The sequence below is a fragment of the Mesocricetus auratus genome, unplaced genomic scaffold (assembly GCF_017639785.1).
Source record: "Mesocricetus auratus isolate SY011 unplaced genomic scaffold, BCM_Maur_2.0 Super-Scaffold_100045, whole genome shotgun sequence".
Classification (NCBI taxonomy): Eukaryota; Metazoa; Chordata; class Mammalia; order Rodentia; family Cricetidae; genus Mesocricetus; species Mesocricetus auratus.
In genome coordinates, this window is record NW_024429222.1 from 988,170 (window position 1) to 1,007,291 (window position 19,122).

General features: G+C 39.1%; 1 protein-coding gene across 3 annotated transcripts in view; it reads right to left on the bottom strand.

The window, feature by feature from the left end:
- Positions 1–19,122, bottom strand: part of Neto2 (neuropilin and tolloid like 2) — a 73,896-nt gene that overhangs the window by 16,867 nt on the left and 37,907 nt on the right. For all 3 annotated transcript variants that reach the window (XM_040735395.1, XM_040735393.1, XM_040735394.1), the window contains one exon: positions 7,648–7,876. In XM_040735395.1, the coding sequence (XP_040591329.1) occupies positions 7,648–7,876 (229 nt within the window). The remainder of the gene's footprint in view (positions 1–7,647; positions 7,877–19,122) is intronic.

A 19,122-nucleotide genomic window follows, 5' to 3' on the forward strand; every position in this document is an offset into this window, starting at 1 on the left:
TTGGTCTTTCTATTGCTGAGTGAGCTCTTATTCTGTCTTCTTCCCATCTCTTCTTCCAGTGGATGCTGGTGGGGTCTTTCTGTCTCCACTGGTCTCCTTCCTTCCTGAAGCTGAAGCTGGACTAGCTGGGGTTTGGGGCTTGGAAGAGCTGATATCTTTCCTGAAGCTGGACTCGCTGGGTTTTGGGGCTTGGAAGAGCTGATGTCTTTCCTGAAGCTGGACTAGGGGATTTGGGGCTTGGAAGAGCTGATGTCTTTCCTGAAGCTGGACTCGCTGGGTTTTGGGGCTTGGAAGAGCTGATGTCTTTTCTGTGTGGGTGGGTCTTCTGGATGCCAGGAGCGGCCCCGAAGATCAAGGGGATGGGTGTCGGGCGGGGGATCCCAGCCGGAGACCCAATCTCACCTGAAGCTGGACTCGCTCCAGCTGCGGTTTTACAGATGAGACACGTGGCCAGAAAAACGTAAAGATTTACAGTAAAGTCAGTCTTGGATAAAGAAAAGCCTCTAAAGGTTTACAGTGGGCATAGTGGTAAATAAATAGAAAAGCCGGGCATTGGTGGTGCACGCCTTTAATCCCAGCACTCGGGAGGCAGAGTAAGATTTGCTGCAGAGGCAGAGGCAGGCGGATTTCCAAAGAGAAACGCTGTCTCAGAGAAAAAGAAATAAAAGTAAAAGAAATAGAGTAATAATAGATAAATAAATAAGCCACGCAAAGATGGAAAACACACAGAGAGTCTGGATACTGTATGCTATTGTGTTTTTCAGTTTTTTGATTGCTCAGGAAGGAACAACTGCTAAAATACACTTGATTATAAATGCTGCTGAATTAATTCAACTTATATCTTTTGAAAATACCTTGACTTCAAAATTTAAGTATAAGGATACGTTACTTGGGAAAGGAGTTTTTATTTATGTTTCTACAGAAAATGAAAAGCTGAGAATTCCTTCCAGGGTTCTGTGGTTTGATGAACCAAGACCCCTGGAAGCAGTGGGCCAGGTGTTCCAACAATCGAAACAGCTAAGATGATGCAGTCTTACAGACCCCGAAAATAAGGACTTATACAGGTTTCTGAGTTTTGTAATGATCCCCATGGTATGAACAGCGCTCCCTTCCAGCATGAAGCAGTTTGGAATGAGCGACGTCCTAATTTCCATCTTGTTTATAAATCTTTGTTTTAATTTAAATGGGATTGTTTATAATTGGTTAATGATCACAACCAATCTCTTTTTAATGGTAAAAAGGGGAATTATGGTATGGGCATGGTTTTTCATTTGTTGATACAAATTCAAGGTCAATTTTGTGATATGTATATTTTACTCTTGATTTAGTATTGTGCTTATACTGATCTTTTAAAACATAATGCATAATTAAATACAAATTATAGATAGTTACTTATAATAGTCAGAACTTATAGTTAGGTAAGTTAGGTTTTCTAGATATACAGAAATATATTTGAGATAGATAGGCAGTCTTCAAACCTCTCAAAGACCTTCAGAAAATGGCATTTAAAATGGTTTAGGGTTTTTCTTGACAATGAGAAATGTCTGCTCCTGGCAGCACCAATTACGTCTGAGAGAAAGATGGGCATCGAAGAAACTTGTTATGGAGTTTGCTTTCAACATGGCAAGATTAGCCATTTGGGCAAGAAACTGCTCTTGCCTGTACTACTTGACTGTTGTTGTATAATCTGGACATGCAGGATCCACAGGAAAGTGACTGCTGAACTCAGTCTTACAGGGTTCCTACTTCATGGAAGAGTCTACGAGACTTTCTGCAGGACACAGAGAAATGACTGACAGACTGCCAATGCAGATGGACAGTTTTGAAATTTCCTGCTTTGCTGAGAAATCTTCTGGATACATTGTGGCCTATGGGCTGAACATGGATGCCCCAATGTTACAGAGGAACTTCAGGTGACTGTCCAGGTAGTAAGATGTCTCTGTTAATCCTAGTGTTTATATATTATCCTTCTGTGGTCTTTGATAGAGTTGAAGACAGATAGTTATAATTATAGTTTTCCTTAGTTATGATAAAAGATAATCTACATATAGGACTTTTTTGGACTCACAAGGATGGGATGGACATTTTCTTTAAATCTTGCTAAATGTTGATAGACAAAATGTTGTAACTTGCTTGATAGCTGTTCTGTTTGACTATGTTAAAGTTACGACCTTTCTTTTTGTTTAGACAGAAAAGAGGAGATGTTGGGGAAGTCCTATGTATATGTCAATAAAGCACTGCTGGCCAATAGGAATCTAGATAGGTGGGACTAGGAGTCCAGGAGGACTCTGGGAAGGAGAAACACAGAGAGTCAAGATGTAACGCCATGGGGTAGGAAGCCCGGAACTATTCTCTGGTAAGAGAAATACTTAGATTAACAATTATGGGGTAATTACTTAAGTCAGAGCTAGCCAGTAAGAAACAAGCAAGGCCAACAGCTTCATAATTAATATAGCCTCCTGTGTGTTTATTTGGGACTGATACGGCTCTAGAACCAGGCTGGCGGGAAGGCTTCTCTCAGGGAAATTCAAACGAAAACCACTCTGAGATACCATCTTACACCAAGCACAATGGCTAAGATCAAAAACACCAATGGCAGCTTATGCTGGAGAGGATGTGGAGATAGGGGAACACTACTCCATTGCTAGTGGGAGTGCAAACTTGTATCCTGGAAATCAGCATGGTGATTTCTCAGAAAATTAGGGATCAACCTACCTCAAGACCTTACAATACTGTTGGGCATGTACATTTACACCACAAGGACATTTGCTCAACTATGTTCATGGCAACATTATTCATGGTAGCCAGGTCTTAGAAACAACCTAGATGCCCCTCAACTGAAGAATGGATAAAGAAAATGTGGTATATTTACACAATGGAGTACTACTCAGTGGTTAAGAACACCATGGTAAAATTCACAGGCAAATTGACAGAACTAGAAAAAAAAACATCCTGAGTGAGGTAACCCAAAACAAGAATGACAAATATAGCATGTACTCACTCATAAATGGATACCAGACACACAACAAAAGATACCCAGCCTACAATCCACAACCCTAGCTCAAACCCTCTTCCAGAGACAGATGGAAGCAGATGCAGAAATCCACAACTAACCAATGGGCCAAGCTCCTGGAATACAATTGAAGTGAGGGAGGAGTGATAATATGAACAAAGGAGTCAAGACCATGATGGGGAAACCCACAGAATCAGCTGACCTCAGCTAGTGAGAGATCACTGACTCAGGTCTGATAAATGGGGAACCTGCATAAGACCAAACTAGACTCCCTTAATATAGGTGACAATGGTGTGACTGGGACAATATATGAGTTCACAGGCAGTGGGTCCAAGATCTAACTCCAATGCAAACTTAGTGGAGCCCATTCTATATGGAGAGATACTTTGCTCAGCCTAGACACAAGGGTGTGGGGGATGGAGAGATGACTTAGTCCTGTCTCACGTAGATGATGGGACAGACTTAGTAGACTTCCTAGGGGAGGTCTTACCCTCTCAGAGGAGCAGATGGGAGGTGGGGGTGTGTAGGGGGAGCTGGAGGAGAAAAGGGTGGGGGAACTGGGATTGGAATGTAAAATATAAATTAATAAACAAAAGACTTGGGTTTAATCCTTAGCACTGAATAAACTGGGTGTGGCACTATCCTGTAGAATCAGGAGTTCAAGGTCATCTTCAGCTATAGGCCAAGCAGGAATTCATGAGACCTTGCTTAAAAAAAAATCAAAGACCAAACAACAAACAGCATGCCTATATTTTGATTTGCGGGCAGTAGTAGGAGAGACTGTGTACTGGGCATAGCTTGAGCATATGTGAGACCTCAAAGGGTGCCCTCACAGTGACACACTTCCTCCAACAAGGCCACACCTACTCCAAGCCCAAATCTCCTAATAGTGCTACTATGGGCTAAGCATTCAAACATATGAGTCCAGGGGGCCATTCCTTTTCAAACCACCACATTCCACTCCCTGTTCCCCCATAGGTTTTTTGTCCAAGGATACACAGTCTCTCATTTGGAGACAAATGATCATGGACTGGACTTTCTCAAACCATGATTCAATATAAACCCTTCATTCTTATGTTGTTTCTGGCAGGTACGTGGTGATAGGGATGTAATTATCATGAGCTGTTATTAAGTTTTAAAAACAACAAAATTCTGATATATGGGAAAGCTTTTAACGTATTAAACTAAGTGAAGTAAACCAGAAGTAAAGGACAAACATTGCACGATCTGCTTATGTGAGCTACTATTATTAACAGAGACTGGAAGAGAAGAGCTTACCAGAAATAGGGAGAGAAAAAAAAAGGCTATTTAATGGAATTTCAGTTTTGGATGACGATCGATAATGGTGTGGTAGTCTGAATAAGAACAATCCCCATAGGCTCATGTATTTGACTAGTTAGTCATTAGGAGTGGCACTACTTGAGAAGGATTAGAAGGACTAGGAAGTGTGGCCTTATTGGAAGAAGTATGTCTCTGGGGTTGAAGTTTGAGGTTTCAAAAGCCCATGTGAGGCCCAGGCACGTGTTCTCACATGCTCTCTCTCTGTCTGTCTCTCTGTCTCTGTCTCTGTCTTAGCCTGTGGATCAGGATTTAGCTCTCAGCTACTGCTCCAGTGTCATGTGTGCTGCCATGCTCCCCAGCATGATTATAATGAACTAACCCTCTGAAACTGTAAGCAAGACCCCAGTTAAATGCCTTCTTTTTAAGAGCTGCCTTGGTCATCTTGGTCATATTATCTCTTCACAGCAATAGAGCACTGACGAAGACAATGGTAATAACTGTCTAATAAGATGAATGTACTTGAATGTCAAGCACCATTAATCTTCACATGTAAAATGGTTGACTGCAAATTTTATGTATATTTTACCACAGTATGAAAAAAAAGAACTAAACACAAATGAGATACTCTGTTAGGACCATCTTCACAGAGATAAGGGTTAGCAGTTTTGAAATTATCTATATGGCTTGAAGACAGGTTTTTCATAGTAAGAAAAAGAAGTGTGTCTTTAGCAATATGCTTAGTTCTGTGATGATATACTATTTATGATTTATTAAAGCTTGCCTAAGGGTTCAGAATGCAAAGCTAGCCACAAGCCATAGAGCCAGGCAGTGGTGATATACACCTTTAATCCCAGCAGCTATATTAGCCAGCCACAGTCATTGAGCCAGGCAGTAGTGATACACACTTTAAATCCCAACATGCCATAGAGCCAGGCAATGGTGATACACACCTTTAATCCCAGTACTCAGGAGACAAAGGCAGATGGATCTCTGTGAGTTCCAGGTCACCCAGGGTTACAGTGAATCAGTCTAAAAGAGAAACAGTTCACATAAAGGTAACCTCAGCATTTGGGATCCCATGTCTTTAATCCCAGCACTAGACAGGTGGAGACAGGAGAGAGGTATATAAGGAAGAAGCAAAGTCAGTCTCAGAGATTTATTCTCCAGTCACACTGAGGACAGGACAGCCCTTTCAGTCTGAGGTAGAGGTGAGAACTAGTGGCTGGCTGCTTTGCTTCTTTGATCTTCAGCTTGAAGCTTGAATCCCAATATTAGTTTCTGGGTTTTTGTTTTCATGTTACATAGTTCTAAAGCTGGAACACCACAACGAACCTGTTTCACCAAGTAATGCCCTTAAGTTTAGGGTTAAAAGTAATGACTGGCCTGAAAGAGACAGGAGGTAAACTCAGAAACTAGTGGGGCTGAAGCTGGGATTGTATACAACAAAACCCCCATGATTTAGAATGATAATAGTAATATATAATTATAGACTAATAGAATAAGTATCTACACACTCACTGATGTATATAAATTGCTGTATAGCAATTTCTTCTGGGACAGAACCTCTGTCCAGCGGGGAAGCTCTGAAAGCTCAGACAGTGAACAACTCAGACTTGAGGAAGTCTTTGAAACTCACACTATTACCCTCCCTCCCCATGGCTGCATAAGCAGGGAGGGCTGCTGAGACACTCTCAGACCAGATGAGCTGCTTAAAAGGGGCATTTTCCAAGTAACTGAGCTGCCTGCAGGCTGTGCAGTATGCTCCAGGTTCCCAGCTTTGTGAGCTGTCACCATTGCTGCGGTGGGCTTTGATGATGCAGCTGTCTTTGAGTCATCTCTGCTCCTGTAAGTTCCCTAGAAAAACTCATTGGTTCGCAAAGTTGGGTTTTGGTAGCATCTTCACTTTGGTCTGTCATCGATTTTCTCCTGGGAGTGAATAGACATTTGTTCAGGTCTTCCTAGGAACAGTGTTGCACAACAACTGAATATATAATTGAGGGAAAGACTAGACTAGTTTCTCCTCATAGCAAAATTATAATTAGAATATGCAGAAAGAATGATAGAAATTGAAAGTCATCATTATGTAAATACTGAACAAATAACTACTGCAAGTTACAAAAAATTTCAATGGATGCTAAAATTAGTAGTGAAAAGATATTTTTATAGTCCTCAAAAGACCAGCAAGAAAATTTAATTCTATAATTGGGGAAAACCGGCGTAACATTAGGAAAATGGTAGTTAATATGGTAGCAAATCAGCATTAATAAAATGATCTGTATTCCATATCCCAACCTCAATGTCATGATGGATAGAGATGCCACTAAGTATTCTATATAAAATTCATGATCTCAGTCAGTCATTGGGGAAAACATCACATAAACCCAAATCAGTGGACAGTTTATTAAATCACTAACAACTACGCCGCGCCCGCTGTGCAGCCTGTGTCCAAGAATGTGCGGAGGGTGTCGGGGATTGAAGACACAGACCAGAAGGCTCCTCAAGAAGGCTCTCCTTTATTCCTATTCTGGTTCGTTATTATATACCCTGACACCAGAGGTGAGGGTGGGTGGTCTGAAGAGGCAGATAGTCTTTGGGAAGGTCGAGGTCAGGGCAGTTCCCGTGGGCCAGCCCTTTTCAGGAACCTATTGCCCTGGGCATTGTATTGTTTTTAGTAAACATGTTTTTAGTAAACATTGTCTTATAGCTGCCTACTCCCAAGCTGATGGGGAAGTGGGTCTCTGCTCAAGGTCTGGTGTCCCCACACAACTACACTTCACATGTCGAGACTCTGACAAGTAAAGACTGAGCAGTTTTTAGATGGAGAAGACCAAGGATGCTTGGCAACTGAAAGCAATGTGGGACACTACACCATAAAAAGCCATTAAAAAAAGAGGAGGGAAGCCGGGCGTTGGTGGCGCATGCCTTTAATCCCAGCACTCGGGAGGCAGAGGCAGGCGGATCTCTGTGAGTTCGAGGCCAGCCTGGTCTACAAAGTGAGTTCCAGGACAGCCTCCAAAACAATACAGAGAAACCCTGTCTTGAAAAACAACAACAACAAAAAATTAGTGTTTTATGGCATGTAAATCTGTTATAGGCCATTATTTGTCTTTAAATCAAGCTCCATAATGTGACTCCCAAAATCTGCCCTGACCCTCTTCACTCTTGTATTAACTCCTTGACCTGGCATAGGGTTTGTTGTAAGTTAGTGGGGAAAAAAATGTTCCTGTTGAATCAAAAAAGTGCATTGTGATAGTTTATAAAATAAAGTACTTTTTCTGTCAAAAAAGTAGGTATTCAGTTAGCGTACTGTGAACAAGTGAAAATTATACAATAGGCTTGAACTCTTTACTTACGCTCCACGAAGGAAGTGAAGAGCATCCTGAACCTGCTAAGCCGACTGCCTTCATCTGCCCACATCCGTATCACCCCCACTCCTGTTCTCAGCATCACGTCATTAGCCACAGTGCTGCAAAACTTGGCCTTCAGATTTTCAATAGCACTGCTTCCATCATACACCGCCACAAAATTTCTCTTGCACTCATTTGAGTGTTCCATCTGGTAATCTAAGAACCTCAAGTAAATCTGTAATATCAAAACACAACAGTTTTAAATTTTTCTACCTTAAAGTTTTTCTATTTTAAGATCCATAGTCAATATACGAGGCTGAATTATAACTGACTGAAAAACACAGTGATAGAAGGATGATCCCTTAGTAGTTAAATATCTAAGAATAACAGTCTCATTTTTTGGTTGTCTTAATAATGGAGCCAAACATTAAAAAATCTAAAGTTTATGCATTATTTACAGAGGCATTAATATTCTTATATAATTTAATCTCATTATAATGATAATTCCATGGTATTACTATATAAAGGAAATAAAATAATTGCTCACAATTTTGTTATTCTAATAGTCAATGTTATTAGTTGGTGCTTTCAGTTTTTCTTTACTTTCTATTACTTATTTATCTGTTTTCAAGGCGGCATCTCATGTAGCCTAGGTTGACCTTGAACTTCTGATCCCCTCCTTCCTCCTCTCAGGCGCTGAGATTACTGGATGCACCACCGCACTTGGTCTTCTGCAACCCTGGGAATCACACCCAGAGCTGCATGCATAGGAGACAAGTGTCTGGCAGCTGAACTGCACCCCAGCCCTCTCTGCACCTCTCATACCTGAGCTCACCTGTAAGATGCACAAGATAATGCAGCTCACTTCTGTAGTGACACACCACAAGGGTCATTACAGCCTTTACTGCAATCCTCACCCACACAGCACCCTACCATCTATTCATTCACAATCCCACTGCTACACGGTCAAGCATTTTCCAAATTCTACTCTTTGGGGGTAAATTACACTTTCTACGTTTTCAGACAAAGCATAGGATCTGTATTATAAGCACTATTAGCTTTATTCATTTTGTAAAATTGCTATCAGGGACCAACTGATTTATTACATTGTTTTAGTTTACTTTTGTCTGAAGATTTCCTTTACATTTTTACATTCTCAGCTACAAAGACTAAACATTAATCTCTAACATAACCTTATAAAGCGTTACTTATGCAAGAGAGATTCAACCTGCTCAGGCTCAAACAGAGCGGGGAGTTTAAAAAATTAATCTTGTATATTTTTGTGTCTGTCATGTGTATGTGGGTACCGACAGAAGCCAGAAGAGGTTATCAGATCCCTGAAACTGAATGCACAGTGGTGTGCACCACTGACCCAAGAACTGGGGGCCTTTGGAAGGGCAGAAAGTGCTCTTACCTGCTGAGCTATCTCTCCCTCCCCCAAAGGCAAGGATTTGAACTCAGGCTGGTCTGTGTTCAAAGTGTGTGTCTCTCAACTTTAAGGGAAGCCTTACATATACACCTGCATACATATGTTCTCGTTTTTTGTCTCTACCTGCCTAAATGGCTCTATGTTTAAAAATTTCTTGTGTGAAAGTAGTATTTTCTCTCACCTGTCACTGAACTTAGCCTTCCAGCTGTTACTCATGAGGCAGTGGGAGTCTTTATAAAAGGCTTAATAAAACAAAATCATGGCAAAACAACATCAAGTTTTGATCTATTAAAAACTTTCTTTGAAATTATCAATTTGGCATTTTGATGGTTCTGATGAGAAATCAGTAACAAGACAGGTTTTGTAATCTGACCCTGCAAAATCATGCATGTGCCTAAGCAAAAAAGTGACATGTTTTCAAGCTGGATGTGGTAGCATAGGTCCACAGTTCCAGCTCTTTCTGTTGTCCCCTGTAATCCATTTTTTACTTCTCTATCTAGTTAGAGAAGTAAATGAAGGAGCAGGAAGATTGATTGGAAGTTCAAGGTTATCTTTTGCTATACAGCAATTCCTGCCTAGCTTGTACTACCTGAGACTCCTATCTCAAAAAACCCCCAAATCAATCAAACAAAACTACCCATAGCCAAGACCAAAACAAACAGCATAGCAGTGCCCACATGTAATCCTAGCACTTGGGAAGTGGAGACAGGAGTACCAGGAACTTATGCTTGCCTCTTATGGTAAGTTCAAGGGTTATCCTGGACTATATAACAGCCCAATGAGAAATCAAAGTAAAAAACAATATTAATACTAAAATTTAGTTAATTAACATTAATACAATATTAGTATTAAAATAAGAAGTATATTTTAAAAAGTTTTAAAATTACATTTACTATTTGTGTGTATCTTGGTTTTGGTCAACCTGACATAAACCTAGACCTATCAAGGAAATGGGAATGTCAACTGAGTAAATGCTTCCATCAGATTGCCTGTAGGCAAGTATGTAGGGCTTTTTCTTAGTTAATGATTGATATAGGAGGACTCAGCCCAGTGTGGGAGGTGCCATTTCTGGGCAGATGGTCCTTGGTATATAAAAAAGCAAGCTGAGCAAGCCTGTAAGCAATAGGGCTCTATGGCTTCTGTTTTAGCTCCTGAGCTGACTTCCTCAGTGATGGACTGTTACCTGGAAGTGTTCCAATAAAATAAACCCTTTCTAAGTATATAAGCAGCTCTCATTAATTTATTATTTATGCAATAAAAACACTCTGTTCATGGTTCTAACAGTGTAATTGTCTCCTCCATTAGATTGTTAGGTCTTCATATAGAAGGATTATGTACTACATCATAACCTAGCACATTCTTGACCACAGAAAATAACAATTAGTTTTTAAAACTATGAATTTGACCAAGTGGGAGGAGGATGGAGGGAGAAGTACTGAGAAAGACAGTTTTAATTGGGGGCATCTCTGGGACAAGCTAGAGACTTAGTGCAATGAAAACTCCCAGGAATCTATGAGAGTGACCCTAGCTAAGACTCCTAGCCTGAGCTGGCCATCTCCTGTAACCAGGCAAGACTTCCAGTGGAGGGAATACTACACCAACCCAGCCACACAACCTTTGAAGTCTGACTGGGTATACAGACCATATTTAATGGGAGGCCACATGCCCAGAATGACCAACACAAAATGAACTCAATAGCATTCTTGGAGGTCCCTTCTTTTGGAATGCTTTGCCTGAGCATTATTTTCTTTATTGATCTGTTGTGTATATATTATGGTTTCTAGTGTTGTTTTTATGGGATTTCTGTGTGTGCAAATATGTTTCTTGTGCTTTTCTTTGGTACCTTTTCTCCTCGTAGTTTTCATTGTCCTATTCTGGCCTTTTATTTTATTATTATTTTTTAGATGCCTGCTTGTATTCTAATGAATACAAGTGAGTGAGAAAGGAAGGCTATGACTTTGGGTGGGTGGGGAGGATCTAGGAGGAGTGAAAGATCATAATCAGAATATATTATATAAAATTTATTTTCAGCATTGGTGGTGAGTTCCAGGGCAGCCTCCAAAGCCACAGAGAAACCCTGTCTTGACAAATATAAGAAAAAATTATTTTCAATTAAAAATACTTTGAGCCCAGTTTTTCTCCTGCCCTTACAAGATTTTGATCTGCTAGCTGTGGATTCCATGACTTCTGAAGAGACACTTGCCAATTAATTAAAATAACTGCTCCCTTACACAAAAAGTATGAGTTTCCTCTGATAGACTGGTCCTAGGGGTTCAATCACTGGTTTAAAATAATTTGATTATGATGTGTATAGACCATTTTAATTGAGTTTATGCTGTTTGGCAGTCACTGAACTTTTTTCCTGGTCTTTAGAGACAGGGTTTCTCTGTGTAGCCTTGGCTGATCTGGAACTCGCTCTGTAGACCAGGCTGGCCTCAAACTCAGAGATCCTCCTGCCTCTGCCTCCCGAGTGCTGGGGTTAAAGGTGTGAGCCACCAGGCCCAGCTCATACTGAACTTGTCTGTAAGTTTTATATATTTCACCAAACTTGGTGTTGTAACAGCAAATATTTCACGAAGTATGTACTCTACACTAAGCTTTCTCTTCATAGATTAAATGATACAAATGTGAGACCTTTTGAAACTGTCCCACAGGTGCCAGAGGCTCTATTAACTTGTTTTCAATTACTATTATTATTATTATTTTGTAATTCAGGTTAGATAACTTGTAAGTGGAAGGCTTCTCTGTCTTGTCTGGTCCTACTTGATCATTTTCTCTCTGCTCCCTGGGTCCCTACGTCACTTACAAGATAACCACTCAAAGATTTAATATATATTTATAATTGCTTGGTCAATGGGTTGCTAGCTAGCTTACTGGCTAGCTCTCTCTTATAAACTAACCCATTTCTACTAATCTGTGTATCACCAGGCGGTTGTAGCTTACCAGTGGCTACATAGCATCTCTCTGACTCTGTCTTCCTTCCCGGTCTCTTTGTTCAGATTTCCCAGCTAGCTCTATTCTGTCTGGTCATTGGCCAAAACAGCTTTATTCATCAACCAAAAACAAGCAACGCATATTCACAGCATACACGACATCCCACATCAATAATTTTTATCAATTCATGCTTGATTTTACTGATTTTCTATCATTTCCATTTTGATAGACATTATATTCAGCAATTCTGTAAACTTGACATTGCTTCGGCCTGATTTTTAAATTTCAGTTTTTCTGCTGAGCCCTATCCCCCAACACCCCCACCCAGTTTTGATTACATTGATGATTTTAGGTTCTGACAATTTGATATGTGGATACCACTAAGGTGTGGGAATTGTTGGAATCTAATTTCAGAAGTAATTCCATTTTTTTTGGTTGTTTGTAGTGCACTAAAAGAGATTTTTATTTTAGACCTTTTCTGTGTTAAGATAGGGTCTTGTTATGAGGCCCTGACTGACCTGGAGTTTACAGTCATCCTTCTGTCTCAGCACCCCAAGTGCTAGGATTATAGCATGAACTAACATGCTTGCCAATCGTAGCCATTGTGGATATCATGTATCAGGTATCCTGGAGATCACTGATTTTTGTTGTTCCTTTCTGTCTACTGCCTTGGTGGTTCCAACACTGGCTGGATTTAAAGCTTTTGCTGTGCTATGTAAACGTATCTAGGAAATGCTCCACTCAGAGACTAAGATGGTGGCTTATTCTGTAATTTGCCATTTTGTGACTCTGCACATGCAGCCCAAGAGCAGAGAATCAGTGATGTCCTCCTCGACTTTTTTTTTTTTAATCTCTTCTCTAGCTGACTGGGCAGTGTTCCTCCTTTCCCAGTGCACTGGCAAAAATGAGGAAATTTCCCCAGGTTTACCCTCCTAAGCTGTTGTGTGGAGAAAGATACAGGACAGAAAGAGAGGCACAAAGAGGAAACGGGGATATTTATATTTATATTTATATACTCCAGACATCACAATTTAGACTACTTACCAACCTATTAGTAAAATTTTTCCCATGATATTCTTGTGATAATCTAAAACCTCTAAACTGGAGAACTTTAAACAGACAAAATATATAACTACAAAATCATCACTTCCACTTCACTAACACCAATTCAGTTAACTCTGTTTCGTCTCTCATTACTTCTGCCCCATTACAGATTTCATTCGTAAGTACATGCCACTTTGGAAGAAAACTGTGGGGAGATGGTTCAGTCAACATATCTGCTTTACTTTCCACTAGAGTGGAAAGCTGGGCACATTGGGCTTGCAGCACCAGCACTGGGGAGGTGGATTAAGCAGATCTTCAGAGTTGCTGGAGTCAACTTTTCCAGCCTAATTGGTGATCCCCAGGCCAGTGAGAGACCCTGTCTTCAAAAGCAAAGAGGATGGCTCCTAAGGAACCACACTGGAGGCTGACCTCTGGCCCCCACATGCAGATGCACACGTTTACACATACAAATCCTACCCCATGCTGTAGTCAGAACCAATAAACAATGTAGTGATACATTATTTATGATCTATTAAAGCTTGACTGAGGATTCAGAAAAGCAAAGTCAGTCACAAGCTCTAGAAGCCAGGCACACACCTTTAATCCCAGCAGTCAGAAGCTAGGAGGTGGTGGTACACACCTTTAATTTTAGGATTTAGGATTAAGAGGTAGACAGATCTCTGTGAGTTCGAGGCCACCCAGATCTACACAAGAGTGAATCAGTCTAAGAAAATTATAGCTCACATCTTTGACCCCAACATTAGGGAAGTATATAAGACAGAAGGAAGGTCTCAGAGAGACATTCTCCAGCCACGATGAGGAGAGGTTACAGTCTGAGGCTTAGTGAGAGTTTGTAGAGACCGGACCAGCCATTCAGTCTGAGGTAGGGGTAAGAAGCTAGGCTCAGTTGCTTTGCTTTTCTGATAGTCAGTTTGAGGCTTAAACTCCAATACCAGTTTCTAAGGTCTTTTATTTTCATGTTACAAAGCAAACTGCTAATATCAAATACATCAGTGTTCAAATTTCTAATGCTCTTTTAATATCAGGAATCATTTCCTTTTATAGTTTAATTCTGTGAGTTCACTAGATTTAGTATCTTAATCCAGTGGCTCTGTAGTTTTGTGTCTGCTGTTTATCTGGTATACTTTATGGCTGATTTGTCTTACAATAGTTAAAAAAATCTTTATTTAGGAGACTGAAAAAGAGAGCTTAGTAGTTCAGGGCACTTGCTACTCTTCCAGAAGACCCAGGTTTGGTTCCCAGCAGCCACATGGAGGCTCACAATTGTCTGTGACTCTAGTTCTAGGGGATCTGATGCCTCTTCTGACTTCTGAGGACACCAGAAGTGCATGAGGTACACTTATATACAAGTAGACAAACATATACACACAAAATGAAAACCAGACTTTACTTATATTGAATTTTAAAAGATAGGATTTTCCTATGGAGTTCCAGGTGGCTTTAATTTGCTGAAGCTGGCCTTGAACATGTCATCTTCTTGCCACTGTCTCCCGCATTTCACAATTACAAGCATGGACCACACCCAGCTCATTTTTATTATTTCTTTTCTTTTGAGACAGAGTTTCTTGGCTGTCCTGGAATAAAGGTGTGTGCCACCACTGCCTGGCTTATTTTAATTTTTAATAGACACATAGTAATTGTTCAATACAAACAAATATACTGTGTAATGATTAAAACTAACAAGCATATAGCTATTACTTTAAACATTTACCATTGTGTTATAAATGTGAAGATACCCTCTTTCTCACCTTTGTTGTAATACACAGAGAATCCCTGCAACTGTTAGCCACTCTTTCCTGTCCTCTCCCTGTTTCTTCCCAGCCTCTGATCACTGCTCTACTCTCCAATGAGATCAGCTGTTTTTAGCTTTCACATTTTAAGAGCATGTAACACCTGTCTATTTCTGACTAACACAATCTCTTCTAGGCCCAGAATGGCTGCACTTCAGTTTCATAGTTGAATAATTCTCTACTGTGTATATATAACCTTTTATGGTCCATTCATATATCTGTTGACTTCATACCTTGGCTACTGTGATCAGCACTGAAATAAACATTGAAGTGCAATTATCTATTTGAACACTAATCTATTTTCTGTTTGGATATATCTGGTAACAGAGGAGCTAAGTCACATGGCAGTGGTAATTATAGTGTTCTGAGGAAGTCCTACACTATTTACCATAGTGGATACAACTAATACACAGGTCCATAAACTAGGTGAAGGAGTTCCCCCTTCTTCAGCCTCAGCATTTGCTACTGAATTTTAGGTAACAGCCATTCTAATTGGTCAAATTTTGATTTTTGTTTTTGTGATTAATAGAGATGGTTAGCTGTTTGTCAAATCTATTGGCTATTTGTATGCTTTCTTCTTATTAGACAAACAGTTTAGAATTATAACATATAGTGAAAAGAACAAATACCTGGCATGTTACCCTTTGAGGTTCAGGGACAATAAATCAGTATTTCCAGGTGTTCTCAGTGCTTTCAAAACTATATTATTTCAAACATATACCCAATAACCTTTACACTATAACTTCAATAGCTAAAAATTTTGCTTAAAAATAAGACACACAACTAAATATTGTGCTTACAAAGAACTACATTTTATAGGAATATTCAAAGGAAAACATAATTTAAAAATTGGGTCTCCCAGTAACAGCCAGCTCCTCATTGAATCATATGTGGACACTGCTCATTTAAAGACTTATTTAGCACTGAAAATGTCTTATACCTTGAGACAGCATTAAAGGGATTTACACAAATATAGTATATAAATGAACTCATCAGGAAGCATTATTCTTTTTTATAATTTTTTAAACTTATATACATGTGATAACTACATGTAAACTGTTTACTTATATACATTTGTTTACTTACAGACATTATAGACTAGAATTTACATATGAGGAGGATCATGAGGAATTTTTCTGAGATTGGGTGATTATATGTTCCTAAGCCTATTCATTTTTCCTTCAAATCTTGTGATTTCATTCTTATTTTAGGATGAATATCCCATAATATATACTCTATTTTAATTATCCATTCATCTGTTGCTGGGCAACTAGGTTAGTTCTACTTCCTTGTTATAGTGAAGAGAGCAGCAGTAAACATGGGGATGCAAATATCTCTATGACAGGTATGGAGTTCTCTGTGTCTATGTCCAAGAGTAAAATAGCTGGGTCATATGGTAGTCCTAATTTTAGCTTTTTTCCCCAGAATCTCCAAGCTGATTTCCATAATGGGTGTATTAATTTGCACTCCTATGAACCATGAAAAGAGTTCTTCTTTCTCCACACCCTCTCCAATATTTGTCAAATTTATCCATGGTATCTATATCCAGTTAGGTATCTATCCTAACTAGGGAGGGGTGGTATTTTAAAAATAGTTTTAAATTACATTTATCTGATGACTAGGGAAAGTTATTGGTTATTTGCATTTCTTTGAAAACTGTCTATTCCATTCAACAGCACATTTGCTGACACAGTTTTTTTACATGGCATTTAATGTCTGCAGCTCTTTTGTTACCTCATTATCTGAGGTAAAGTTTCTCTCCCCTTCTGTAGGCTGTGTGCTCTACTGGCAGTTTTCTCTGCTGGGCACAACCCTTCTAATGTAGAGCCACCTACTGACACTTGGCGCTACTTCATGTACTAATGAAGTTCTTTCTGGAAAGTTCCTGAGTCTACTGCAGGGTCTTCAAGAGGATTCTTTATGGTTTCACCTAAAAGGTTTCATCTGAAAGTTTCAGTGCTTCAGAATTTAATGTCTTTGATCAATTTTAATTGTTTTTTGTGTAACATGGGTGACATAAATTTCATTTTTCGGCAGGTAGATGTCCAGTTTTATCAGTACTATTTATTGAATAAGCTATCTTTTTTTCTCCAGTCAGTGTTTCTGCCTCCTTTGTCAGTTAGGTGGGTAGAGCTTTGTTGGTCAATTCCTGGGTTCTCTATTCTGCTTCACTGACTGATCTGTCTATACTAGTACAAGGCTCTTTATTGCTATAGCTCTACAGTATAGTGTGAAGCCGGGTATTGCAATGCTTTCAGCTGTATTTTACTTCTTTGGCTATGTGAATCTTTTGTGGTTTTATATGGATTCTTGGATTTTTTTTTAGATCTATGGAATATAACATCAGTATTTTGGTACGTATTGCACTAAATCTGGGATTAATTTTGGTAATGTAGCCATTTCACAACATTAATTCTGCCAATCCAAGAGTATGGAAGGACTTCCTACTGTCTTGTCTTTTTTGATTTCCTTTTTCAGTTTTTCTCTTCTTTAATTAGGTATATTCCTGGGTACTTAATTTTTTGGAATTATTTTGAATTGTGTATTTTTCCTAGGTTCTTTCCTAGTTGGTATATATGAAAGCTACTGTTTAAAAAACACTGATTTTGTATGTTCCAATTTTACTGTATTTATTAAATCTAAGAGTAGAGTCTATGAGATATTTTAAGTATAGAAACATGCACTTGTAAGTAGGGATAGTTTGACTTCCTTTTCTATTTTCATTCTCTTTATACCTTTCTCTTGCTACAGCTCAAACTTAAAGCATTATATCAAATAAACGAGGGGAGAAGGGGCATGTTGTGGGAACTCATTTAGCCAAAAGCCTTTGGGGTACCACCTGATAAGGTGTGGTTTCAGGTGCTATGTGTGGACTGAAAAGAGGGAGAAGAAGCATGCTCTTTGCCAATATTCATTATCTTTCCATAAAGAGGAAATTTCTTCATTAACTTATGGTAGGTCCATTCCTGCATAGAACTCAATTCATAAAGAGAAGTAACTGGGTCCCTTCTCACATTGTATAGGGAACACCAGTATCTGGAGTCCCAACATTCTATACTGGTACAAATAAATGAAGAAAGGCAGGTTACAAATCAGAAAATTTGAGTAAAGTGGCTCAAAGCCCTAATGATTCTGTCCAAAAGTCAGAATTATATGCTATTCTCATGGTACTAACGTATTTTACAGAACCATTCAACATAGTTACTGATTTGCAATATGCAGAAAGAGATGTTTTGCACATTGAAACTGCTGTATTTATACCAGATGATACAGAATTGACTTTATTATTTATTTAGTTACAAGAAATAATCAGGAATTATTATATACATATGTAAAATATACATCTGAGCCTATATGAGCCTGCCAGGTGCTATAGCACAAGGTAATGATGGAACAGATTGATCATTGATAGGAAATATGCTAGAGGCCTCAGAATTTCATAAAAACATCATGTCAATAACAAAGGTTTGAAAAAAGATTTTTTCATCACTTGGCAACAAGTCAAGGAAATAATAAGGGAAATGTCTTGCTTGTGCTTTTTACAACCAAGCTCCACTACCAGCAGGGAGTAATCCAAAGGGTACTCAAAGAAATAGAATCTGTTAGATGGATATGTTCCATTTTGTAGAATTTGGAAAATTAAAACATGTACACCACTCCATTGATACATAATCAGGAGTTCAATGGCAACTGCTTTGAGTTCTGAAAAGGCTGATTCACACATTTGTTAGAAGTTGTGGTCATCTCATAAGAATACCTGTATAAATTAAGACTGACAATGCTGCAGCATATGTATCTAGTAAAATGAAACAGTTTTTTGCTTATTACAATATAAAGCATATTGTAGGTATACCACACAATCCTACAGGACAAGCAGCTATAGAAAGATCAAATCAAACTCTAAATAAACAAAAAGGGATTTTAAAGACCCTCAGAGATAGACTGCATAATGCTTTATCAACTTGGAATTTTCTGAACACTAATGAGAATGACAGCTGCGGAGAGACATTGGATATAGAAAAAACTATGGAATTAAATCAGCCTGTGTACTTTAAAGATGTGCTGACCTCAGAGTGGAAACCAGGATGTGTTACGCTGGGGAAGGAGGCTTGCTTTTGTTTCCACAGGAGAAGAAAAGCTATAGATACCATCAAAATTGATAAAGATTAGATTTCAACAAGAGATACCCCCTGATTAGAAGATGATAGTTAATCAAACAGCGTGGTTGTTGTTGATATTCCGGTTTCTCCCTCGCCCCGGGTC